This window comes from Xenopus tropicalis, chromosome 10 (genome assembly GCF_000004195.4).
Source record: "Xenopus tropicalis strain Nigerian chromosome 10, UCB_Xtro_10.0, whole genome shotgun sequence".
Taxonomy (NCBI): Eukaryota; Metazoa; Chordata; class Amphibia; order Anura; family Pipidae; genus Xenopus; species Xenopus tropicalis.
Window position 1 is genome coordinate 2,990,982 of NC_030686.2, and position 27,636 is coordinate 3,018,617.

The following is a 27,636-nucleotide window of genomic DNA, read 5'->3' on the forward strand; positions in this document are numbered from 1 at the left end:
GCACATTAACCCCATTCATGCCAGTAAGACCACAGCAGAAATGGACAATAGGCATATTAACCCAAGACATACCAGTAAGATCACTGCAGAAATGGATTATGAGCATATTACCCCCATACATGGCAGTAACCACAGCAGAAATAGATTATGAGCACTTTAATCTCATATAGGCCAGAAAGATCACAGCAGAAATTGATAATATGGATATTAACCTGAGACATAGCAGTACAATCACTGCAGAAATTGATTATGAGCACATTAACCCCATACATACCAGTAAGACCACAGCAGAAATGGACAATAGGCATATTAACCCAAGACATACCAGTAAGATCACTGCAGAAATGGATTATAAAAACATTAACCCCATACATTCCAGTAACCACAGCAGAATTGGATTATGAGCACATTTACCCCATATAGGCCAGAAAGGTTCACTGCAGAAATGGACAATATGCATATTAACCTGAAACATACCAGTACGATCACTGCAGAAATGGATTATGAGCACATTAACCCCATACATGCCAATAAGACAACTGCAGAAATGGATTATATGCACATTAACCCCATATATGCCAATATGATCACTGCAGAATTGGATTATGAGCGCATTAACCCCATATAGGCCAGAAAGTTCACTGCAGAAAGGGACACTATGCTTATTAACCCGAAACATACCAGTACGATCACTGCAGAAATGGATTATGAGCACAATAACCCCATACATGCCAGTAAGACCACTGCAGAAATGGCTTATACGCACATTAACCCCATATATGTCAGTAAGATCACTGCAGAAATGGATTATGAGCACATTAACCCCATACATGCCATTAAGACCACTGCAGAAATGGCTTATACGCACATTAACCCCATATATGCCAGTAAGATGACTGCAGAAATGGATTATGAGCACATTAACCCCATACATGCCAGTTAGACCACTGCAGAAAATAGATTAAAACCTTACCTCTCCCTCTGGCACAAGCAGAATTCCACCGACTTTTCTTCTTTCTCAGAGCTCACGGAAAGCATGTCCAACTTTTTTTTGATCTCCTTCCAAAGGAGAGAGATATTTTCAGTCAGCCAGTGCACAGCTGGTAGGGGGCCCCGCAGGGTAACATGCTGGGGGGGCAGAAACACTGGGGCTGAGCCGGAATTTTACGGGTATTCCGGTGGCTCTGTCCCATCCTTATTGATTGGCTACCTGTTTCTCTAGCCCTAGCCATGCCAAGATTTTAAAGGGGTAGTTCACCTTTAATTTAACTGTTAATATGATGTAGACATTGCTATTCTGAGACAATTTGCAATTGGGCTTCATTTTTTTTACGGTTTTTCAGTTATTCGGCTTTTTGTTCAGCAGCTCTCCGTTTCGTATTTTAGCAGCTGTGTGGTTGCTAGGGTCTTATTTACCCTAGCAACCAGGCCGCTGTTTAAATGAGAGATAGGAATATAAATAGGATGGGGCCTTAATAGAAAGAAAAGTAATAAAAAGTAACAATAACAATAAAACTGGAGCCTCACAGAGCAATAGGGTTTGGCTGCCGGGGTCAGTGACCCCCATTTGAAAGCTGCAAAGAGGCAGAAGAGGAAGGCAAATAATTCAAAAACTACAAAAAATAAATAATGAAGACCAATTGCAAATTTGCTAGGAATAGGGTATTTTATAACATACTAAAGGAGAACCCACCCCCTTTAAATCTCTGATTGGCTACAGGCTGGTCTGTTTAGGTGAATGGACTTATTCTCGCCCCACCCATTTCAACATTGGTCGCACTTGGACAACTTACCCTTTAGTTGCCCACCTACAGTCACTGAGGTCAGTGAGTCAGCAGCACTTTGCTGGGACGACAGCGCGGCAATGCAAGGGTTAAAAAAACGATTAACTCTCGAATAACCTCCGCATATCCCCCCCCCACCCCCCCGCACCAAGGGATATGAATTGCAGGAGCCTTTGGGTTTGTGCAACAGATATTTTTAGGGATTTATAGCAACAACAGCAAAAAGTAGCAGAAAAAATAATAATGACTGAGGCCTCTTGTTTGTCTCCCTCCCTCGGTGTTAATTGGAGCCTTCAAGGCTGAAGGTTTCTCTCCTTATAGATAAATAATTCTGCCTCCCCCCGGGGCTGTTTTCAGTGCCCAGTGCTGATTAGTCCCCTGCGTAGCCATAACACTAACAGGGTGATCTGCAAACATCCCCGGCCCAGACCAAATACATACACAGCCCTCCAGCCCTGAGCCAATATGGCTTCCCATGCAGGGGGGCCCACACCCACCATTTGTCATATGCACATAATGTAACTGTATAATATATAGGCACAGATATACCCCCCATCTTTCCCCCAGCCCCCCCCCCCCACTGTCACAGTGTAACCCCCATATCATATATGCACATAATGTAACTGTATAATATATAGGCACAGATATACCCCCCATCTTTCCCCCAGCCCCCCCCCACGGTCACAGTGTAACCCCCATATCATATATGCACATAATGTAACTGTATAATATATAGGCACAGATATACCCCCCATCTTTCCCCCAGCCCCCCCCCCACTGTCACAGTGTAACCCCCATATCATATATGCACATAATGTAACTGTATAATATATAGGCACAGATATACCCCCCATCTTTCCCCCAGCCCCCCCCCCCACTGTCCACAGTGTAACCCCCATATCATATATGCACATAATGTAACTGTATAATATATAGGCAGAGATATACCCCCCATCTTTCCCCCAGCCCCCCCCCCCCACTGTCACAGTGTAACCCCCCATATCATATATGCACATAATGGAACTGTATAATATATAGGCACAGATATACCCCCCATCTTTCCCCCAGCCCCCCCCCCCCCCACTGTCACAGTGTAACCCCCATATCATATATGCACATAATGTAACTGTATAATATATAGGCACAGATATACCCCCCCATCTTTCCCCCAGCCCCCCCCCACTGTCACAGTGTAACCCCCATATCATATATGCACATAATGTAACTGTATAATATATAGGCACAGATATACCCCCACATCTTTCCCCCAGCCCCCCCCACTGTCACAGTGTAACCCCCATATCATATATGCACATAATGTAACTGTATAATATATAGGCACAGATATACCCCCCTATCTTTCCCCCCAGCCCCCCCCCCCCCCCCACTGTCACAGTGTAACCTCCATATCATATATGCACATAATGTAACTGTATAATATATAGGCACAGATATACCCCCCATCTTTCCCCCAGCCCCCCCCCCCTGTCACAGTGTAACCCCCATATCATATATGCACATAATGTAACTGTATAATATATAGGCACAGATATACCCCCATCTTTCCCCCCCACTGTCACAGTGTAACCCCCATATCATATATGCACATAATGTAACTGTATAATATATAGGCACAGATATACCCCCCATCTTCCCCCAGCCCCCCCCCCCACTGTCACAGTGTAACCCCCATATCATATATGCACATAATGTAACTGTATAATATATAGGCACAGATATACCCCCCATCTTTCCCCCAGCCCCCCCCACTGTCACAGTGTAACCCCCATATCATATATGCACATAATGTAACTGTATAATATATAGGCACAGATATACCCCCCATCTTTCCCCCAGCCCCCCCCCCCCACTGTCACAGTGTAACCCCCATATCATATATGCACATAATGTAACTGTATAATATATAGGCACAGATATACCCCCCATCTTTCCCCCAGCCCCCCCACTGTCACAGTGTAACCCCCATATCATATATGCACATAATGTAACTGTATAATATATAGGCACAGATATACCCCCCCATCTTTCCCCCAGCCCCCCCCACTGTCACAGTATAACCCCCATATCATATATGCACATAATGTAACTGTATAATATATAGGCACAGATATACCCCCCCATCTTTCCCCCAGCCCCCCCCCCCCCACTGTCACAGTATAACCCCCATATCATATATGCACATAATGTAACTGTATAATATATAGGCACAGATATACCCCCCCATCTTTCCCCCAGCCCCCCCCCCCCCCCACTGTCACAGTATAACCCCATATCATATATGCACATAATGTAACTGTATAATATATAGGCACAGATATACCCCCCCATCTTTCCCCCAGCCCCCCCCCCCCACTGTCACAGTGTAACCCCATATCATATATGCACATAATGTAACTGTATAATATATAGGCACAGATATACCCCCCATCTTTCCCCCAGCCCCCCCCCCACTGTCACAGTGTAACCCCCATATCATATATGCACATAATGTAACTGTATAATATATAGGCAACAGATATACCCCCCATCTTTCCCCCAGCCCCCCCCCCCCACTGTCACAGTGTAACCCCCATATCATATATGCACATAATGTAACTGTATAATATATAGGCCACAGATATACCCCCCATCTTTCCCCCAGCCCCCCCCCCACTGTCACAGTGTAACCCCCATATCATATATGCACATAATGTAACTGTATAATATATAGGCACAGATATACCCCCCATCTTTCCCCCCCCCCCACTGTCACAAGTGTAACCCCCATATCATATATGCCACAAATGTAACTGTATAATATATAGGCACAGATATACCCCCCATCTTTCCCCCACCCCCCCCCCCACTGTCACAGTGTAACCCCCATATCATATATGCACATAATGTAACTGTATAATATATAGGCACAGATATACCCCCCATCTTTCCCCCAGCCCCCCCCCCCCCACTGTCACAGTGTAACCCCCATATCATATATGCACATAATGTAACTGTATAATATATAGGCACAGATATACCCCCCATCTTTCCCCCCCCCCCACTGTCACAGTGTAACCCCCATATCATATATGCACAAATGTAACTGTATAATATATAGGCACAGAATATACCCCCCATCTTTCCCCCACCCCCCCCCCCCCCACTGTCACAGTGTAACCCCCATATCATATATGCACATAATGTAACTGTATAATATATAGGCACAGATATACCCCCCATCTTTCCCCCAGCCCCCCCCCCCCCCCCCCCCCACTGTCACAGTGTAACCCCCATATCATATATGCACATAATGTAACTGTATAATATATAGGCACAGATATACCCCCCCATCTTTCCCCAGCCCCCCCCCCCCCACTGTCACAGTATAACCCCCATAATCATATATGCACATAATGTAACTGTATAATATATAGGCCACAGATATACCCCCCATCTTTCCCCCCCCCACTGTCCACAGTGTAACCCCCATATCATATATGCCACAAATGTAACTGTATAATATATAGGCACAGATATACCCCCCATCTTTCCCCCCACCCCCCCCCCCACTGTCACAGGTGTAACCCCCATATCATATATGCACATAATGTAACTGTATAATATATAGGCACAGATATTACCCCCCCATCTCCCCCCCCCACTGTCACAGTGTAACCCCCATATCATATATGCACATAATGTAACTGTATAATATATAGGCCACAGATATACCCCCCATCTTTTCCCCCAGCCCCCCCCCCCCACTGTCACAGTGTAACCCCCATATCATATATGCACATAATGTAACTGCTATAATATATAGGCACAGATATACCCCCCATCTTCCCCCCCCCCCACTGTCACAGTGTAACCCCCATATCATATATGCACATAATGTAACTGTATAATATATAGGCACAGATATACCCCCCATCTTTCCCCCAGCCCCCCCCCCCCCCCCCCACTGTCACAGTGTAAACCCCCATATCATATATGCCACATAAATGTAACTGTATAATATATAGGCACAGATATACCCCCCATCTTTCCCCCCCCCCCCTCACAGTGTAACCCCCATATACATCTCTGTATATTACACAATGTGCATCGGAATCTGAGAGGAAGGAGAAGAGGAGTTGATTTAATTACAATTAGCGCAATTCCCTTACCTGTACGGGGGGGGGGGACCTTACCTGGCGGCTCATTACACAATACACCTGGGCACACACTAAATGATCACTTAGCCGGCCCAGTGGAGTTGCCCGGGAGTCTCTCCTGGGGGATCATTTAGATGTTGGCACAATACGGCAGGAAGCAGTTGGCAGAGATGCTGGCAGTGTAAAGGTGCTTGGGGAGGTAACAATGGGGGGTACAGAATTAAAGATGGGGGGTTTAATTGCATTGCACACCCCTTCAGCCATTGAGGGGCTGATCTGTCATTAGCTACAGGACCTAGGGCTCTGACATGGCTCAGCTAAAGCCCCCCCGCTTGCCTGCAAAGCTTACAGTCAAAGACAGTGATCTGACGGTTTCAGCCAGGGCCGGTGGGACCCCGGTGTATGTACTGAGGGGCCGGTGGGACCCCGGTGTATGTACTGAGGGGCCGGTGGGACCCCGGTGTATGTACTGAGGGGCCGGTGGGACCCCGGTGTAAGTACTGAGGGGCCGGTGGGACCCCGGTGTAAGTACTGAGGGGCCGGTGGGACCCCGGTGTATGTACTGAGGGGCCGGTGGGACCCCGGTGTATGTACTGAGGGGCCGGTGGGACTCCGGTGTATGTACTGAGGGGCCGGTGGGACCCCGGTGTATGTACTGAGGGGCCGGTGGGACCCCGGTGTAAGTACTGAGGGGCCGGTGGGACTCCGGTGTATGTACTGAGGGGCTGGTGGGACCCCGGTGTATGTACTGAGGGGCCGGTGGGACCCCGGTAGGTAGGTATATGAGGGGCCATTGGGACCCTGGTGTATGTACTGAGGGGCCGGTGGGACCCCGGTAGGTATGTCAGGGGCTGGTGGGACCCCAGTAGGTAGGTACTGAGGGGCTGGAGGGACCCCGGTGTAAGTACTGAGGGGCCGGTGGGACCCGGTGTATGTACTGAGGGGCCGGTGGGACCCGGTGTATGTAGTGAGGGGCCGGTGGGACCCCGGTAGGTATGTCAGGGGCTGGTGGGACCCCAGTAGGTAGGTACTGAGGGGCCGGTGGGACCCCGGTGTAAGTACTGAGGGGCCGGTGGGACCCCGGTGTATGTACTGAGGGGCCGGTGGGACCCGGTGTATGTACTGAGGGGCCGGTGGGACCCCGGTGTATGTACTGAGGGCCGGTGGGACCCCGGTGTATGTACTGAGGGGCCGGTGGGACCCGGTGTATGTACTGAGGGGCCGGTGGGACCCCGGTGTATGTACTGAGGGGCCGGTGGGACCCCGGTGTAAGTACTGAGGGGCCGGTGGGACCCCGGTGTAAGTACTGAGGGGCCGGTGGGACCCCGGTGTATGTACTGAGGGGCCGGTGGGACCCCGGTGTATGTACTGAGGGGCCGGTGGGACCCCGGTGTATGTACTGAGGGGCCGGTGGGACCCCGGTGTATGTACTGAGGGGCCGGTGGGACCCCGGTGTATGTACTGAGGGGCCGGTGGGACCCCGGTAGGTATGTCAGGGGCTGGTGGGACTCCAGTAGGTAGGTACTGAGGGGCTGGAGGGACCCCCCGTGTTGGTGCTGATTGGCCGGTGGGACTCTGGTAGGTAGGTACTGAGGGGCCGGTGGGACCCTGGTGTTGGTACTGAGGGGCAGGTGGGACCCCGGTAGGTAGGTATGTGAGGGGCTGGAGGGACCCCGGTGTTGGTACTGAGGGGCAGGTGGGACCCCGGTATGTAGGTACTGAGGGGCTGGTGGGACCCCGGTAGGTAGGGAGTGAGGGGCCGGTAGGTAGGGAGTGAGGGGCTGGTGGAAGCCCGGTAGGTAGGGAGTGAGGGGCCGGTAGGTAGGGAGTGAGGGGCCGGTAGGTAGGGAGTGAGGGGCCGGTAGGTAGGGAGTGAGGGGCCGGTAGGTAGGGAGTGAGGGGCCGGTAGGTAGGGAGTGAGGGGCCGGTAGGTAGTGAGGGGCCGGTAGGTAGGGAGTGAGGGGCCGGTAGGTAGTGAGGGGCCGGTAGGTAGGGAGTGAGGGGCCGGTAGGTAGTGAGGGGCCGGTAGGTAGGGAGTGAGGGGCCGGTAGGGAGTGAGGGGCCGAGTAGGGAGTGAGGGGCCGGTAGGTAGGGAGTGAGGGGCCGGTAGGTAGGGAGTGAGGGGCCGGTAGGTAGGGAGTGAGGGGCCGGTAGGTAGGGAGTGAGGGGCCGGTAGGTAGGGAGTGGGGCCGGTAGTAGGGAGTGAGGGGCCGGTAGGTAGGGAGGTGAGTGCGGTAGGTAGGGAGTGAGGGGCCGGTAGGGAGTGAGGGGCCGGTAGGTAGGGGAGTGAGGGGCCGGTAGGGAGTGAGGGGCCGGTAGGTAGGGAGTGAGGGGCCGGTAGGGAGTGAGGGGCCGGTAGGGAGTGAGGGGCCGGTAGGTAGGAGTGAGGGGCCGGTAGGTAGGGAGTGAGGGGCCGGTAGGTAGGGAGTGAGGGGCCGGTAGGTAGGGAGTTGAGGGGCCGGTAGGTAGGGAGTGAGGGGCCGGTAGGTAGGGAGTGAGGGGCCGGTAGGGAGTGAGGGGCCGGTAGGTAGGGAGTGAGGGGCCGGTAGGTAGGGAGTGAGGGGCCGGTAGGGGCTGGGTGGGCGGGGGCAGGCGGGCGGGCCGGTACCCGGGGGCAGGGCGGCTGAGCTCCCAGCATGCCTAGCGAGTTGGCCCCACCCCACAGCAGAGCTCGGAGTCCCCGGCAGGAGCGGGTCGGTAGCGGGTCGGTAGCGGGTCGGTAGCGGGTCGGATAATGCGAGTGGCTCCTCCATCCTCCCAATAACCCCCTCCCCCCGCGGGGGGACCCCCACACTCACCGCCCCCGGATCTCTTCTTCTGCCCCCACCCCCCGGGGAATGCCCCCTCCCTGATCCCCTCACTCCCGGGGGGCCCCATGCTGCTTTGGGGGTGACGCATCGGATCCAGTCGAGCCCCTGCGTGAGGATTGGGGGGCCCCGGAGTTGCCCCGGCCCCCTCCCCGCCGCCTGCTAGCTTCGGATCGGAGGGAGGGGAGGGCCGCGGCCTACTTGTTTGTTCGGCCTCCGCCTCCCGCGCTCTTTCCTGAGCGGCCCGCCCGCCCGGACCATGGGGTGTCTGGGCAACAGCAAAACCGAGGATCAGCGCAACGAGGAGAAGGCGCAGCGGGAGGCCAACAAGAAGATCGAGAAGCAACTGCAGAAGGACAAGCAGGTGTATCGGGCCACTCACCGGCTGCTGCTCCTCGGTGAGTCCGGCCGGGCCCGGGGTGGGGGGCTGTATGTACTGCAGGGGCCCCGGGGTGGGGGTCTCTATGTACTGCAGGGGCCCCGGGGTGGGGGTCTCTATGTACTGCAGGGGCCCCGGGGTGGGGGTCTCTATGTACTGCAGGGGCCCCAGGGTGGGGGTCTCTATCTGCTGCAGGGGCCCCAGGGTGGGGGTCTCTATCTGCTGCAGGGGCCCCAGGGTGGGGGTCTCTATCTGCTGCAGGGGCCCCAGGGTGGGGGTCTCTATCTGCTGCAGGGGCCCCAGGGTGGGGGTCTCTATCTGCTGCAGGGGCCCCAGGGTGGGGGTCTCTATCTGCTGCAGGGGCCCCTGGGTGGGGGGCTGTGTCTGGTGGGTTGGCTGTACCTGCTGCAGGGGCCCCGGGGTGGGTTGGCTGTACCTGCTGCGGGGGCCCCGGGGTGGGTTGGCTGTACCTGCTGCAGGGGCCCCGGGGTGGGTTGGCTGTACCTGCTGCGGGGGCCCCGGGGTGGGTTGGCTGTACCTGCTGCGGGGGCCCCGGGGTGGGTTGGCTGTACCTGCTGCGGGGGCCCCGGGGTGGGTTGGCTGTACCTGCTGCAGGGGCCCCGGGGTGGGTTGGCTGTATCTGATGCAGGGGCCCCGGGGTGGGTTGGCTGTATCTGATGCAGGGGCCCCGGGGTGGGTTGGCTGTATCTGATGCAGGGGCCCCGGGGTGGGTTGGCTGTATCTGATGCAGGGGCCCCGGGGTGGGGGGGCTGTATCTGATGCAGGGGCCCCGGGGTGGGTTGGCTGTATCTGATGCAGGGGCCCCGGGGTGGGGGGGCTGTACCTGCTGCAGGGGCCCCGGGGTGGGGGGGCTGTACCTGCTGCAGGGGCCCCGGGGTGGGGGGGCTGTACCTGCTGCAGGGGCCCCGGGGTGGGGGGGCTGTACCTGCTGCAGGGGCCCCGGGGTGGGGGGGGCTGTACCTGCTGCAGGGGCCCCGGGGTGGGGGGGGCTGTACCTGCTGCAGGGGCCCCGGGGTGGGGGGGGCTGTACCTGCTGCAGGGGCCCCGGGGTGGGGGGGGCTGTACCTGCTGCAGGGGGCCCCGGGGTGGGGGGGGGCTGTACTTGCTGCAGGGGCCCCGGGGTGGGGGGGGCTGTACCTGCTGCAGGGGCCGTGGGGGTGGGGGCTGTACCTGCTGCATGGGCCCTCCGGCACCTTCTCTTGCCCTTGGTTATATACCCCCCCCAAACACGTCAGTTACAGTCCTCATACCCTTCCCTTGGTTATTTGCCCCCCTCAGGACTTATATCCACCCCTACAGCTGTGTCTTTCCTAATATCAACCCCTAACTTATCCCCCCAATAATTTTGCTTATATCTACCCCCTGACAATATTGCCCCTTATATCACCCTTCATTAAATCCCACTCCTTATATCTACCCCTTCATAATATCCACCCCTTCGGTATTGCTCCTTATATCTGCCCTCAACATCACTCCTTATATCTGCCCCTTCATAATATCCACCCCTACAGTATTGCTCCTTATATCTGCCCCCAACATCACTCCTTATATCTGCCCCTTCATAATATCCACCCCTACAGTATTGCTCCCTCTATCACCCCCTGGTTATCTGACCCCACTACCCCTAACAATATCAGGCCTTCTATTCCCCACTGGATTATCTGCCCCCTGAAATGTTGGCACAATTCCAAACATTTATCTCCCCCCAAACAATATCACCCCTTATATCCTCTCCTTTATCTGCCCCAGTAATATATCCCCTTATATCTGCCCCTTGGTTATCTGTCACTTTATTTGTATTTTTTGCCCCAACTCTATCTCTGCCCTATTATGTTCTCTATTAATATCTGCCCCCAGAATCCTTAGGTCACTTGGTTATCTACACCAAAAGCTTTTTGCATTCCTGCACCCCCCTTCTGTCCTTCAGTCTTATATCCATCCCTAAGTCATCTGACCCCCCCAAATCTCAAGTCTCAAATCCCCCCCTTGGGTATCTGCCCCCTTATAGTACTTCTCTCTTGCCTTCCTCCATCCAACTTTCCCACTGCCCCCCATTCACTTCCATTATTTGCTCAAAACAGTATCAGGTATAATATCTGCCCCTTCACTATTTGCCCCCGCACCCCCCTTGTCACATATTAGGGGGTTTTCATGGGAAAAAGGTGTAAAATCAGGGAATGTGACACTGGTGGGGCCACAAACAAGGTGTAAAAAGAAATCAGGAGGCGTAAAATTGAGGTTTCACTGTAACGCCCCCCCCCCTGTATTATTTCCCCTCACGCCCCAAGGATTCAGCCAGTTTCCCTGGCATTGTGTTCTGTACCCCATCAGCCCCCCATCTCTGCCCAGGGGTATGTACATCTGATCATTTTGTGCCTCATATTGCCCCCCCCCCCCCCACTGTTAGGTCTTAAATCCCCCCTCATTCCCACTGCTGGCCACATTCTGTGTGGTGGCACCCCTAAACTCTCAGTGACACCCAAGCTGCCCACGAACCCCCTCACTTGTTCTCTATATTCTGTATAATACTAACCCCAAACTGGCCTCAGTCCCTTCCCGTCATCCCTTCCCAGAATTCTGTGCGGCGTATCCCCAAATACTCGGCCTGTGATCCCCTCGTATCTGAACTCTTAGCTGTGACCCCCTAATTCCCTGCACCCACAATCTGATCTGTTTCTTCCTGTTCCCTCGGCCCCTGGCTTGTTTATAGCGCATCCCAAACAAGGGGCCTGTACCCCAAGACTAGTTCCCTAATGCACAGTGTGTCCCCCAATCCCCTGCCCACCCCCCTTTCTCATTGTCTCCTTCCAACCCCCAAACCAGTCACCCACACAAATGAATTCTATGAACCCCCCTCTCTCCCCAGTACCCCCCTATGCCCCATGATTCTCCCCGAAACCAACTAGTTCTCAGATTCACCCCCCCGAGCATGAACAGCCGCCCCTTCCTTCTAGTCTGTGTGCACCCCGAGACCCCCATTTTTAGCCCCTCAATTCCATTTCTCTGATTAAGCCTCCATCCTTCCCTTACTTCCTATAGTACCCCTAATTCCTGCCCTGCCCTGATTCAGTTTTGGGGCCCACCAATATTACTTGTTCTGCTAATAGCACCCCACTTTCCAGCTGAATATGACACTTGCTGGCCAAATGCTGCCCGTACTTGCCCCATACCCCCATTTATAAAACAAGTTTTTCCTGATTGACTCCAGTGCTAATGTGATGCTTCCTGCTCGGCTCCCAGTCTCCCTCTCCATGTTGAGCCTTAGAACTTTGCTGAGTTCGCTGCTCTCCTCCCAATACCACCCCTGGGCCTGTTTGTTGCCCCACTCCTTGTGGCATTAACGTTAAGTCTTCCCTTTACATTTTAGGGTTAATGGCATTACCTTATTGCGCTTGGCCTATGCCAGGATTTCTCCGTTGCCTTTGCTTTGACTCTTTCTGTGCCAAGCTAGCAGCCTCCTTATTGCCTCACTCTGTGCCAAGCTAGCAGCCTCCCCATTGCCGCACTCTGTGCCAAGCTAGCAGCCTCCCCATTGCCTCACTCTGTGCCAAGCTAGCAGCCTCCCTATTGCCGCGCTCTCTGTGCCAAGCTAGCAGCCTCCCCATTGCCTCACTCTGTGCCAAGCTAGCAGCCTCCCCATTGCTTCACTCTGTGCCAAGCTAGCAGCCTCCCCATTGCCTCGCTCTGTGCCAAGCTAGCAGCCTCCCCATTGCCTCACTCTGTGCCAATCTAGCAGCCTCCCCATTGCCTCACTCTGTGCCAAGCTAGCAGCCTCCCCATTGCCGCGCTCTCTGTGCCAAGCTAGCAGCCTCCCCATTGCCTCACTCTGTGCCAATCTAGCAGCCTCCCCATTGCCTCACTCTGTGCCAATCTAGCAGCCTCCCCATTGCCTCACTCTGTGCCAAGCTAGCAGCCTCCCCATTGCCGCGCTCTCTGTGCCAATCTAGCAGCCTCCCCATTGCCTCACTCTGTGCCAATCTAGCAGCCTCCCCATTGCCTCACTCTGTGCCAATCTAGCAGCCTCCCCATTGCCGCGCTCTCTGTGCCAAGCTAGCAGCCTCCCCATTGCCTCACTCTGTGCCAAGCTAGCAGCCTCCCCATTGCCTCACTCTGTGCCAAGCTAGCAGCCTCCCCATTGCCGCGCTCTCTGTGCCAAGCTAGCAGCCTCCCCATTGCCTCACTCTGTGCCAAGCTAGCAGCCTCCCCATTGCCTCACTCTGTGCCAAGCTAGCAGCCTCCCCATTGCTGCGCTCTCTGTGCCAGGTTGACAGCTTGCCCTTGTTCTGCTCTCTTTGTATCTGAGTAACAGCCTTTCCTGCTTTGCCACTTAGATGCCCGGCTCGCTGACTGTGCCACACAGTGCAGCTTCCCTGGGTAATTTCTATCCAGTGCTTGCCAACATTGCCATTTTCTGGTCATTCCTGGGGGCCCTTGTGAGTTTGCTTTGGTCTCGGCCAACTGAGCTTTACAGGTCCCTTAAAGCTGTCCATACGTGTGCCAATTACATGCGGGTACGGTGGCACGCTGATGCCAACTAGATGTATTAGGGATATTATATGTCACCCAAATTGCCCTGTGGTAAGAACCCTCTTGTGCCATAGGTCTCACCCCTATGCCCTACCTGTCCCGCTATTTACCTGGGCCGATGCCAATCTACCCCTGTGCCCCCCTATCCAACCTTGCCAGCTGTGATACCCTCATCTCCCACATGTCTCTTTACCCGCTAGGGTTGCCTGACACTGCCCTCCATGCCAACTGAGGTGCCAGCCTCTCCTGGTCCATCTGGCCAAGGCTCTGTGTAATCCCCCTCGTATGTTCCCCTTTGCCCAAATGGAAAAAAATTGTCGGGGGTAGCGCTGGGAGCCCTGGCTATTCTGTACCAATTATTGCCCCATCCTATTCCATCCTGCAGTTTCTTGGGGGCAATTATGCCCCATACGTGCCATTTCTTTCTCTGTGATCTCTGTGTGTTTGGTACCCACTCTGTTGGCAAGGAGAGAAAAGCCTTTCCCCCAACTGTCCCACTGTAACCCCCCAATCCCATGACTCCCCTAAATATAAATGGTTCTGGTTGCTGGGCCCCCTCCTGCTGCATTTGGCGCTCTGGGGCCCTCCTGAGGTTCAGTTCAGCACCTGGAGTTTGTTCAACCATGTTTTCAATTTGAGAAGGGGTTAATGTACCCCCTGTTGTGAAATATAAGGATGTTATAAGTAACAGAGGACCATATAATGACCAAAAAAAGGCATAAGGCCAATGGCTTAGTGCTTGTACAGGTCATGGAACTCCAAGGTGACTACTCATATCCTTACATACTACAGGGGGTGATATCCTTACATTCTGCAGGGGGAACATGGTTTGTTTTAATACACAGGTTTCCGTGAGTCATGGGAAACAAAGTACATCACTGGGCGCCGTTATGACATCACTAGGTGCTTGTTATGAGTGCCGACATTACTAATCGCCATTTATGAGTGCCAGCATCACTGGGTGCCGGTTGTGGGCGCCGACATCACTGGGTGCCGGTTGTGGGCGCCGACATCACTGGGTGCCGGTTGTGGGCGCCGACATCACTGGGTGCCGGTTGTGGGCGCCGACATCACTGGGTGCCGGTTGTGGGCGCCGACATCACTGGGTGCCGGTTGTGGGCGCCGACATCACTGGGTGCCGGTTGTGGGCGCCGACATCACTGGGTGCCGGTTGTGGGCGCCGACATCACTGGGTGCCGGTTGTGAATGCCGACATCACTGGGTGCCGGTTGTGAATGCCAACATCACTGGGTGCCGGTTGTGAATGCCGACATCCCGGGGCGCCGGTTGTGAGCGCCGACATCCCGGGGCGCCGGTTGTGAGCGCCGACATCCCTGGGCGCCGGTTGTGAGCGCCGACATCCCTGGGCGCCGGTTGTGAGCGCCGACATCCCTGGGCGCCGGTTGTGGGCGCCGACATCCCTGGGCGCCGGTTGTGGGCGCCGACATCACTGGGCGTCGGTTGTGGGCGCCGACATCACTAAGCCCTGTTTATAAGGAAATAATTTACAGTATTTACAAATACCCCGGGCCCTGCATAATATAGTTTTATGTCACATTCAGAACCTATTCCATGGGGTTCCTGGCAGGATATCTGAGCCCCCCCATAGAATAGCGCCCCCCGGTGCCAGTCTCACAGGTGGCAGACGCGGGTGCCACTGGGACTGTATAAAGCCGGCTGAACTACAATTCCCAGCATTCCCAGAATGTGCATGAATTGCTGAGCCGCTGCTTGTGCCCCGGCCCCCCTCGTCCTCCCCATAAGCCCCGCTCTGTGTCTCGGGCCGGCCCGGCAGTTCCTGGTTTCCTTGCTGCGCTTCTTGGAAAGTTACAGTTAAAATAACAGCTGCCCTTTATATGAAAGAGTTTCTTGTTACAGTCGCCCGTGTGTGGGAGCCGCTACCAGCCGCTAACGAGAGACCCCCCCCCCCCCAGAAAAGCCGGGGGTCCCCTGGTTCTGTTGGTTCTGCGTTACGGAGCAGAGAGCAGAGCAAATCCATTAACGGGGATCCCCCCTACAAACAGGAGTAGTGCACTTTTGGGGGACATTTAAATGTATATGGGGGGGCCACAGGTTACAGGAGTTTTACCTTTGCATTAACCTTTAGTATGTTAAAGAATGTCTAAGCAACTTTTCAATTGGTCTTCATTTTTCCCGTTTTATAGTTTTTGAATTGAGGGTCGCTGACCCCCATGTAAAGAAACAAAGGCTTTGTATTACTTTCCATCACTCATCTTTCTATTCCAGCCCCCTCCTATTCGTATTCCCGTGTCTCATTCAAATCCGGGCATGGTTGCTAGGTTCATTTGGACCCTAGCAACCAGGTTGCTGGAATTGCAAAGTGTCTCAAAATATCATTTTAAAGGTGAACAACCCCTTTATGGATTCCTAATTATACTCACACTCAATACGAGCCATGGCTTTACTTGCCCTGACTCAAGACTGGGGGCCCAGAAGACCTTAAAAAGCACAAGTAAATTTTGTTCCTTACCTAGAAACCGCTCAGAATGTCACAGAAAGATATTTCTATAGTTCTATAAGGATCCCGACCCGGGGAGATATTCCCGTCAGCCGTTTAAAGGGCAAGAAATACCATTTTTTTTTTATAATGATCCAGTTCTACATTGTTTATCTTACATGTTACACGGAGGTACAAGTGAAACTGCCAAGTGAAGATGTTATTACCGTACAAAGATGCAGTAGTCAGAACTCTTTGTTACGCTCATTTCTCTGCAGATGCAGAGTTCCGACTCCTGCATTATTGTACCGTAATGATATCTTTAGTCTTTGATAGAGGATGTTTTTACCATATAAAGATGCAGTAGTCAGAACTCTTGGTTAAGGTCCCCATACACGGTAAGATCTAGGCCCTGGGGCCAAACGATCGGATTATGTAGGCGGCAATGGGGCAGTCGGTTCGGGGACCGCATCAACGAGCCGATGCGGCCCCCGATCCGACTGAATCTTTTAACCTGGCCGATCAATATCTGGCCAATTTTAGGCCAGATATCGGTCGGCCAGCCCGCTCGTTTCTGCCCCTACACAGGCAGAAAAGCTGCCGAGTCGGTCCATATAAAGATGCAGTAGTCGGAACTCTTGGTTACGCTTATTTCCCTGCAGATGCAGAGTTCCGACTCCTGCATTATTGTACCATAATTATATCTTTAGCCTTTGATAGAGGATGTTATTACCGTACAAAGATGCAGTAGTCGGAACTCTTGGTTACGCTTATTTCCCTGCAGATGCAGAGTTCCGACTCCTGCATTATTGTACGGTAATGATATCTTTAGCCTTTGATAGAGGATGTTATTACCATACAAAGATGCAGTAGTCGGAACTCTTGGTTACGCTCATTTCCCTGCAGATTCAGAGTTCCGACTCCTGCATTATTGTACCGTAATGATATCTTTAGCCTTTGATAGAGGAAGGGGGGCAGTTTGGCATTGAAGCCCCCGTGGGTAGCGCAGTTATTCCCTCTCCTACGAGTTCTGGAGGCTTCTATGTTGCTGGAGAGACGGCTGATCCCACAGGAGACCGGGGGTTACTGGGTTCATGATTCCTGCGGCGCTGACGGATCTGCTTCTATTCCCTGTTGTTGCCCCTGAGAACACAAGGGGCTCGGATAAAGGGGCCGGGGGGGGGCTTCCGAGACCCTAATAGCACCCCCCTGGCTGCAGTTAAAGGCAAAGGCGCGCAGTACAAGTTGGCCAATCAGAGTGCAGGCATTTGGGGTTTCAATCTGTTTGATTCAACAGTTTTTTCCTTTCAAGCCTCTGCCCTTAGCATAAAGGGTTAATGTAGTTGGACTTTCTGCACTGCTGGTTCTGACTCCTGAAACAGAACTGGAATCTGCTGCCCAAGAACAGGAAGCGGCACCCCAAATCCTGTCCGTGGGGGGGTGTCTCTGCTTTTAAAGGGGCACTGTTGCAGTTTTACCCCCCCCCCCGGGACCCTGCCCCGAGCGCCTCTTATTTGCACTGCCTGTTTGCCTTTCAATAAAGTGAGTTTTTGTTGTGGAATGTGCGAGAGCGCCGGGCCAGTAAACATGTGACCGCCGCTAGTCGCTTCCTGGAAAACAAAGCCGTCGCCGTGTCTCGGCCCCCGTGGGTGGGTTTCTGGGTCGGGAATCAGGGGATCGGACTCACGAGGCTCCCTGGCCCAATAATAAATGTCGGCCTGTCTCTTTAAGGCCTTGCGGGGGGGGGGGGGATTCTCCACTGGCAGAAGAGACATCCTGCGTGCCATTGGCCCAAGTGTTGGGGTTCCGTAGTGACACTGCCTGCCGTTATCCTTGGGTTGGTTCCCCTTTAATTTAACTGTTAGTATGTTATAGAATGGTCAGTTCTAAGCGACTTTTCAATTGGTCTTCATTTGTTATAGGTCAGTTTTCAAATGGGGGTCACTGACCCCGGCAACCATAACCTATTGCTCTGTGAGGCTCCAGTTTTATTGTTATTGTTACTTTTTATTCATTATCTTTCTATTCAGCCCCTCCCCTATTCATATACCTGTCTCTCATCCAAACCACTTCCTGGTTGCTAAGGTAGCTTGGAGCCTAGCAACCACTTGCTAAAAGTTAACTCAAAGTTGAACAACCCCTTTAAGGTCAAGTTAACGCTAAAGACTTCAGGTTGCAGTCAATTCTGGGATGCGGAGGGTTGGACAAATGGCTTCCCTCGTTATGCCGACTGTATATTAACGAGGTTATTTGTTTGTATTTGCAGGTGCTGGAGAGTCTGGTAAAAGCACAATTGTGAAGCAGATGCGGATCCTGCATGTGAATGGATTCAATGCAGAGTAAGTGCAGTAATTGTGTTCTTTTTACTTATCGGTGCTGTGAGCAGGGCGGCCCTCCAGCTGCTTCTGTGGCCGGTGCTGTGAGCAGGGCGGCCCTCCAGCTGCTTCTGTGGCCGGTGCTGGGAGCAGGGCGGCCCTCCAGCTGCTTCTGTGGCTGGTGCTGGGAGCAGGGCGGCCCTCCAGCTGCTTCTGTGGCCGGTGCTGGGAGCAGGGCGGCCCTCCAGCTGCTTCTGTGGCCGGTGCTGGGAGCAGGGCGGCCCTCCAGCTGCTTCTGTGGCCGGTGCTGGGAGCAGGGCGGCCCTCCAGCTGCTTCTGTGGCCGGTGCTGTGAGCAGGGTGGCCCCCCACTTCTATTGGGATGTCCTCTCTCTCTCTCTCTCTCGTGTCATTGGTTTGAGGCATTACTTCCCCTTTAAAGTCTAGATTCCCTTCTCCTAGTATGTTATACAGCTTATTCTAAGGCAGTTTACTTTGGTCCTTTTGGATGCTCTTTGTTTTGCAGCTGTACGGCCTGGCATACAAATGGTTAAATGGTTGCTAGGGTACCACTTTCCCCCGGCAGCCAGGCAGTGGTTGGTATAACCGGCCGGGAGTTCAATAGGAAAGAGTCTGGCTAAAAAGTTCTGTATATGGGCAACCTTAGCGCCCCGGCCTGTGTATGGGCAACCTTAGCGCCCCGGCCTGGGTATGGGCAACTTTAGCGCCCCTGCCTGGGTATGGGCAACCTTAGCGCCCCGGCCTGGGAATGGGCAACCTTAGCGCCCCGGCCTGGGTATGGGCAACCTTAGCGCCCCTGCCTGGGTATGGGCAACCTTAGCGCCCCGGCCTGGGTATGGGCAACCTTAGCGCCCCGGCCTGGGTATGGGCAACCTTAGCGCCCCGGCCTGGGTATGGGCAACCTTAGCGCCCCGGCCTGGGTATGGGCAACCTTAGCGCCCCGGCCTGGGTATGGGCAACCTTAGCGCCCCGGCCTGGGTATGGGCAACCTTAGCGCCCCGGCCTGGGTATGGGCAACCTTAGCGCCCCGGCCTGGGTATGGGCAACCTTAGCGCCCCGGCCTGGGTATGGGCAACCTTAGCGCCCCGGCCTGGGTATGGGCAACCTTAGCGCCCCGGCCTGGGTATGGGCAACCTTAGCGCCCCGGCCTGGGTATGGGCAACCTTAGCGCCCCGGCCTGGGTATGGGCAACCTTAGCGCCCCGGCCTGGGTATGGGCAACCTTAGCGCCCCGGCCTGGGTATGGGCAACCTTAGCGCCCCGGCCTGGGTATGGGCAACCTTAGCGCCCCGGCCTGGGTATGGGCAACCTTAGCGCCCCGGCCTGGGTATGGGCAACCTTAGCGCCCCGGCCTGGGTATGGGCAACCTTAGCGCCCCGGCCTGGGTATGGGCAACCTTAGCGCCCCGGCCTGGGTATGGGCAACCTTAGCGCCCCGGCCTGGGTATGGGCAACCTTAGCGCCCCGGCCTGGGTATGGGCAACCTTAGCGCCCCGGCCTGGGTATGGGCAACCTTAGCGCCCCGGCCTGGGTATGGGCAACCTTAGCGCCCCGGCCTGGGTATGGGCAACCTTAGCGCCCCGGCCTGGGTATGGGCAACCTTAGCGCCCCGGCCTGGGTATGGGCAACCTTAGCGCCCCGGCCTGGGTATGGGCAGCCTTAGCGCCCCGGCCTGGGTATGGGCAGCCTTAGCGCCCCGGCCTGGGTATGGGCAGCCTTAGCGCCCCGGCCTGGGTATGGGCAGCCTTAGCGCCCCGGCCTGGGTATGGGCAGCCTTAGCGCCCCGGCCTGGGTATGGCCAGCCTTAGCGCCCCGGCCTGGGTATGGCCAGCCTTAGCGCCCCATTGCTGTGTCTTGCCAACCTTAGCGCTCTGGCCTGTGTCTGGCCAACCTTAGCGCCCCATTGCTGTGTCATCATGGTTATGTTGAGTCTCCTTCATTTAAACAGCGCTGATGGGGTTAATCCAGTCCCCGCTTGCTCCGCCCACCCTGCCATTCTATAGGGTTTTACTTCAGCAAATCTGTAGAGAATAATTTGGGCTTAAAGGGCCGGTAACACAGAATTAGCAGTGACCTATAGGAAGCCGGTGGGGACCTAAAGCTGTAGAAATAAACGTCTGTGCCGCAGTTGCAGTTTGTCTCCTTTTTTTTTTTTTTTTTTTTCTTGACTGCTTCCAACTCCATAGCCCTGTGGATGTAACCCAACAGGTAGGGTATTGGGGGTTGGCATTTCTGGCTTTATGGTGGAAGCTGGGTTACCTGTTGGGTTACCTGTTGTTGTTTAACTCCTACTCACCCAGTGGGAATGCTGGAAGTTGTAGTTCAGCAGATATCCCTAGCTGTGATGGTGGCACTTTCTGTGGTTCCGTGATTGGGGGCGGTCTCTATGGCATGATATTGATTGGCTGCTGTCCTATTGCGCTGTGGCAGTTTAAAGGGAATGTTCACCTTTTCGCTAACTTTTATTATGATTTAGAGAGTGACAATTTGCAATTGGTCTTTATTGCCTGTATTTCCCATTTTGTTCAGGAGCTCTCCAGTTTGGAGTTTAAGCAGCTGTCTGGTTGCTAGGGTCCAAATTACCCTTGCAACCAGGAAGCGGCTTGAATGAGAGGCTGGTATATGAATAGGGGAGGACCTGAATAGAAAGATAAGGAATAAAAAGTAACAATAACAATAAAACTGGAGCCTCACAGAGCAATAGGGTTTGGCTGCCGGGGTCAGTTATCCTGTTGCTAGGGCTCCAATTACCTTAGCAACTACGGAGTGGTTTGAATGAGACACAGCAATATGAATAGGGGAGGACCTGAATAGAAAGATAAGGAATAAAAAGTAACAATAAAACTGGAGCCTCACCGAGCAATAGGGTTTGGCTGCCGGGGTCAGTGACCCCCATTTGAAAGCTGCAAAGAGTCAGAAGAAGGCAAATAATTCAAAAACAATAAAAAGTAAATAAATAAGACCAATTGAAAAGTTGCTATGAATTTGCCATTCTATAAGCTGATCCGCCCCTTTGAGTGACTGGAGGTTACAGGTCCGACTGGGACACAATCCTTACTACGCACATTCACATACCTTGGGCCCATAAACCTGTCTCACTGTGTGTATCCGTATATTGCACTTCCCCTGTAGCTATGCACTCTGGGTAATGACTGGCCTGTAATTGCCCTGCTTAGAGCGACCTACCTACCCCCCCCAAGCTGCTGGGCATGCTGGGAAAGGAGCTACATAACCACTGAATCCCCAGATTGAGGATAATGATCCTGCCCGGCTTAATATTCACTTAATGACTGTGGCTAATGGCGGCCGGACTTGCCCGACTTGTTCTGAGACATTCGGCTCTTAGGATGCTGGGAAATTCGGCTCCTGGCAGGGATTATGGAGGGGAGAGAAGGGCCCCGACTGGAAAGCTGCGGCTCACAGGGGGGGGGGGGGGATTTAATTTGCGCAGTAGAAATGGTTAAATTGCCATTGTCCCTTTAAAGGGGTGGTTCACCTGTAAGTTAACTTTGTTATAGAAAGGCCAATTCTAAGCAACTTTTTAATTGGTCAACATTATTTATTTGTTTATAGTTTTTGGATTATTTGCCTTCTAACTCTTAGCACCTTTCAAATGGGGGTCACTGACCCCAGCAGCCAAACCCTATTGCTCTGTGAGGCTCCAGTTTTATTGTTATTTGTTATGACTTATTTTTGTATTCAGGCCCCTCCCCTATTCATGGCACAGATCCTATCTGATCCCCCCCATTGTAAGCAGCAGTCCTGCCCTGCTTTATGGCTGAGATTCTAGCTATCTGTATAACAGAGCATTCTGTCACAGTGGCACAGATCCTATCTGATCCCCCCATTGTAAGCAGCAGTCCTGCCCTGCTTTATGGCTGAGATTCTAGCTATCTGTATAACAGAGCATTCTGTCACAGTGGCACAGATCCTATCTGATCCCCCCATTGTAAGCAGCAGTCCTGCCCTGCTTTATGGCTGAGATTCTAGCTATCTGTATAACAGAGCATTCTGTCACAGTGGCACAGATCCTATCTGATCCCCCCCCATTGTAAGCAGCAGTCCTGCCCTGCTTTATGGCTGAGATTCTAGCTATCTGTATAACAGAGCATTCTGTCACAGTGGCACAGATCCTATCTGATCCCCCCCCCATTGTAAGCAGCAGTCCTGCCCTGCTTTATGGCTGAGATTCTAGCTATCTGTATAACAGAGCATTCTGTCACAGTGGCACAGATCCTATCTGATCCCCCCCCCATTGTAAGCAGCAGTCCTGCCCTGCTTTATGGCTGAGATTCTAGCTATCTGTATAACAGAGCATTCTGTCACAGTGGCACAGATCCTATCTGATCCCCCCCATTGTAAGCAGCAGTCCTGCCCTGCTTTATGGCTGAGATTCTAGCTATCTGTATAACAGAGCATTCTGTCACAGTGGCACAGATCCTATCTGCCCCCCCCCCCCCCCCCCCCCCATTGTAAGCAGCAGTCCTGCCCTGCTTTATGGCTGAGATTCTAGCTATCTGTATAACAGAGCATTCTGTCACAGTGGCACAGATCCTATCTGATCCCCCCATTGTAAGCAGCAGTCCTGCCCTGCTTTATGGCTGAGATTCTAGCTATCTGTATAACAGAGCATTCTGTCACAGGGCACAGATCCAATCTGATCCCCCCCATTGTAAGCAGCAGTCCTGCCCTGCTTTATGGCTGAGATTCTAGCTATCTGTATAACAGAGCATTCTGTCACAGTGGCACAGATCCTATCTGATCCCCCCATTGTAAGCAGCAGTCCTGCCCTGCTTTATGGCTGAGATTCTAGCTATCTGTATAACAGAGCATTCTGTCACAGTGGCACAGATCCTATCTGATCCCCCCATTGTAAGCAGCAGTCCTGCCCTGCTTTATGGCTGAGATTCTAGCTATCTGTATAACAGAGCATTCTGTCACAGTGGCACAGATCCTATCTGATCCCCCCATTGTAAGCAGCAGTCCTGCCCTGCTTTATGGCTGAGATTCTAGCTATCTGTATAACAGAGCATTCTGTCACAGTGGCACAGATCCTATCTGATCCCCCCATTGTAAGCAGCAGTCCTGCCCTGCTTTATGGCTGAGATTCTAGCTATCTGTATAACAGAGCATTCTGTCACAGTGGCGCAGATCCTATCTGATCCCCCCCATTGTAAGCAGTAGTCCTGCCCTGCTTTATGGCTGAGATTCTAGCTATCTGTATAACAGAGCATTCTGTCACAGTGGCACAGATCCTATCTGCCCCCCCCCCCCATTGTAAGCAGCAGCCCTGCCCTGTAGGGGTCACTGCAGGAGGTGAGTGGGTGGCAGAGACATCGGGGTATTCTCACCGGTTCCTGCGAGTGCATCGCTGATGTCCCTACAAGGGTTATTATTTACTCATGCCATGGAAACTTGCTATTTAAGGTGTCCGGGAAGAGCTAAAAGGAAATACTGTTTACTGGAAAACAAATGTATTCAGTGCAGGGTTCCTCAGGGTTGGACAGAAGCTCCATTGGACAGTGGGGGGTCCCTTTGGCACAACCTGCCCCCCTTCTCATCAGCTGGGAGATAATGGACCCGGATTGGTTGGGATATCGGATAAAGAAGCAGCACCGCTGAATAACCATTCAAGTTCGCGTAGCTGGAATTGGCTGATTGGTTGGTGCCAGTTGGGAAGCCGAGTCCCTTTGTGTAGAGAGGTTATTCCCAGGGGGGGCTGAACTGGAAACTCTGATAGGCGCTATATCATTGGCTTGATATTGGAGTAGGGAAGGTAAAAATGACTGGGGGGTACCAAATGTTAGGCACCCCCCAGTAATTGTAATCACTCACCTTTTACCCCGGGCTTAGGCTCCTTTTAGGAGAAAACTGCACCAGCCCGGGGTAGCTGCAATGGTGCGTTCCTCTTCCTTCTGTCTTCCCGGCACCAGAATTCGGGGGACCTGGGCTGGTGCGGTTTTTTGGTAAAAGGACCCCCAGCCCAGGGTGCCTAACATTTGGTACCCCCCCCCCCCCCCCGGTCATTTTTACCTTCCCTTCTCATCTCTTCTCCTACTGCTAGAATTAATTAATTAAAAGCTCACTTTGTATGACCTTCAAGAGTAAGTAAACCTTAAAATGACTGTACAGCCCCCAAAATAGCATAACTTTCTCCCTGCATCCAGATTTATTTGGTTTCTCTATTACAGACAGTTCAGTTGCAGCTCTTATAGTTACTTCCTTGTCTAGTGTGAAGCTCCGCCCTCTTTTGCTTTCTGATCCCTTCTCTCTGCAACTATGATGAAGAAGGGCCTACTGGGCATGCCTGATTGATTGATTGTAATTGAAGCAGAGACACTGAGCATGCCCAGTAGACAGCTTTTGAGCCTCGCAGACAGAGAGGAGGAGGGCTCAGAAAGCAAAAGGTGATGGAGCTTCACGCTGGACAAGGAAGTAGCTAAGAGAACTGCAGTTCAGCTGCTTGTAATAGAGAAACAAAATAAATCTAAAACAGGCTTACTTACCCTTTCAGGTGACACATTAAGGAGTTTTCCAAAATATCTGGCTGTTCCTCCTGGCTCCGCTAGCCTGCCCCCTTACCAGCGAAGAGTAGGCCGTATCTCTTGGGCCTGGTGTTTGGGTGAAGAAGCTTTTCTTTATGGTAGGGTTACTTTTTAGGTTAATCTCCTTGCATGGTTTGGTATTTGGGGAATGAGCCTTTTGTTAGCATTTATTACTGCTTTAGGTGGCATCTCCTGGACTTCATATTTGGCAAGGAGCCTTCGGTTAGATTTCAGTAGCTCATTAGGTGGCATCTCCCGGGTTTTGTTTTGTGCCCAGGGGATGACACTTGCTAATGGCATCTCCATGGCTTCATATTTGGGGGAGGAGACCTTTGGTGAGCTTTTCAGAACCTCATTAGGTGGCATCTCCATGGCTTCATATTTGGGGAAGAGGCCTTTGGTGAGCTTTTCAGAACCTCATTAGGTGGCATCTCCTGGACTTCATATTGGGAAATTGGTTATTTCAGTAGCTCGTTAGGTGGCTTCTCTTGGGCTTTGGTGTTTTGGAATATGGAGTCTCTTTTTAGAGGTGAGTACATCATAGGTGCCATATTCGGGGCTTCATATTTGGGCAAGACTTTGGCTTGATTTCAGTACCTCATTGGGTAGCATCTTAAATCCTTCCTATTCAGGAAGAACCTTTGGTTTTATTTCTGTGCCTCATTGGAAAGCATCTTACATGCTTCATATTTGGGAACAACCCTTGGTTAGACTTCCATACCTCACTAGGTGGCATCTTATATGCTTTAAATTCTGGAAGAACCTTTGGTTAGATCTCAGTACCTCATTAGGTGGCATCTTATATGCTTCATATTTGGGAAGAACCTTTGGTTAGACTTCCATACCTCAATAGGTGGCATCTTATATGCTTTAAATTCTGGAAGAACCTTTGGTTAGATCTCAGTACCTCATTAGGGTGGCATCTTATATGCTTCATATTTGGGAAGAACCTTTGGTTAGATTTTAGTACCTCATTGGGTAGCATCTTAAATGCTTTATATCTGGAAAGAACCTTTGGTTATATTTCCATACATCATTAGGTAGCATCGTACATGCTTCATATTCTGGAAGAACCTTTGGTTAGATCTCAGTACCTTATTGGGTGGCAATAACAGGCTGGTGGCTGGTTGAATCAACTTGCTTTCATTTCAACTAAAAAGGGATAAGTATTCTTTACTAACTTTATCAAAACCATTGTGTTTTTTTACTGTTGGGTTTTATTTATTTTTTTCCATAAGTAATTGTTGTTTTTGGAGCTAATTTACAAAGTTTGTGGGATCCATAGGCTTACAGCAGGTTACATTCCCTTGTAATTACCCTCAGCTTGAGGAGGGTGGGGTTTGATTAGTTCACCTTTACAGACTGCATAAATAGAACCACAGGCACTCCAGTGGAGCTTGCTCTGGTGGTAGGTGCTCTGTAAGTGATTGCTCTTGAAGTGGGACTCTGTAAGTGGAGTTATAAACTCAGGGAGTTAAACACTAAGGGAGTTAAAAACAAGGTAAAACAAGGTATTTACTACAAGTCCTTACACCTATTTTTGTTTAACTGTTCTTGTAACTGGAAGAATGAGTGGTAGCAACATTGAAGGTCTGACACAGTGCACAGCCTGCCACATGTATGCAGTTGTGGAACAACAGTTCCAAAGTGCATACCTCTGTTGTGGATGTGAGCGAATTGCCACTTTAGAGGCTCGCGTTAGAGTCCTAGAGGAACACGTCGCAACACTGCGTTCAATCAACAATCTTGAGAGGGGTCTCTTGTTAACTGAACAAGAACTAGTGGGGTCAGATAGTAGGGGGGGAGGGGAGCAGCAAAAGGATGATAGGGCAGTAAGCTGGGTGACAGTTAGAAAATCTAGTGTGGGGAAAAGGAAAAGGGAGGCTGCTCCAGGGTTTGCGCATCCCAACAGATTTGCCAGATTGTGTGAAGAAGATGGGAGTGTGAACTCTGGATTGGCGGTTCTAGGTGAGGCTGATCTCTCTAACAGCCGGGAGACCAGTTTCACTAGTAGTGGTGGGGAGGAGAGCAGAGCTAGGCCTAAACAGATGGTGGTTATAGGGGATTCGATCATTAGGAAAGTGGACAGGGTAATCTGTCAAGCGGATCGCTTCAACCGGACAGTTTGCTGTCTTCCTGGTGCCAGGGTTCGGCATGTGGTTGATCGGGTTGACACATTATTGGGAGGGGCTGGGCATGACCCGGCTGTCTTGGTACATATCGGTACTAACGACAAAATGAACGGTAGGTGGGGGACTTTAAAGAGTGAGTTCAGGGATCTAGGCTCTAAGATTAGGCAAAGGTCCTCCAATGTCATTTTTTCGGAAATTTTGCCGGTGCCACGTGCAAGTTTAGGGAGACAGCGGGAGCTTAGGGAGCTAAATGCGTGGCTAAAGTCTTGGTGTAGGAAGGAAGGGTTTGGGTTCCTAGAGCACTGGGCTGACTTTTCCTTGGGGTACAATCTATACAGCCCTGACGGATTGCACCTCAATGGAAGGGGGTCTGCTGTGCTAGGGGAGAGAATGGTTAAGAGGTTGGAGGAGTGTTTAAACTAGACAAGGGGGGGTGGGGTGAGCTAGAATTCCATGGGAAAATTAGTGTAGACGGGGTAGGGGGACTAGCAAA

The 27,636-nt window shown here is 52.4% G+C and overlaps 1 protein-coding gene across 2 annotated transcripts in view; it reads left to right on the forward strand.

Annotated features, from left to right (window-relative positions):
* gnas (GNAS complex locus) overlaps positions 1-27,636 on the forward strand; it is a 76,085-nt gene that overhangs the window by 15,497 nt on the left and 32,952 nt on the right. The window contains exons 1-2 of one of the 2 annotated variants that reach the window (XM_031894842.1): positions 8,567-9,146; positions 18,400-18,472. In XM_031894842.1, coding sequence (XP_031750702.1) covers positions 9,008-9,146; positions 18,400-18,472 — 212 coding nt within the window. In that variant the 5' untranslated portion in view covers positions 8,567-9,007. Of the gene's footprint in view, positions 1-8,566; positions 9,147-18,399; positions 18,473-27,636 lie in introns of those variants that run through there. The other variant, XM_031894841.1, reaches the window with a different exon arrangement.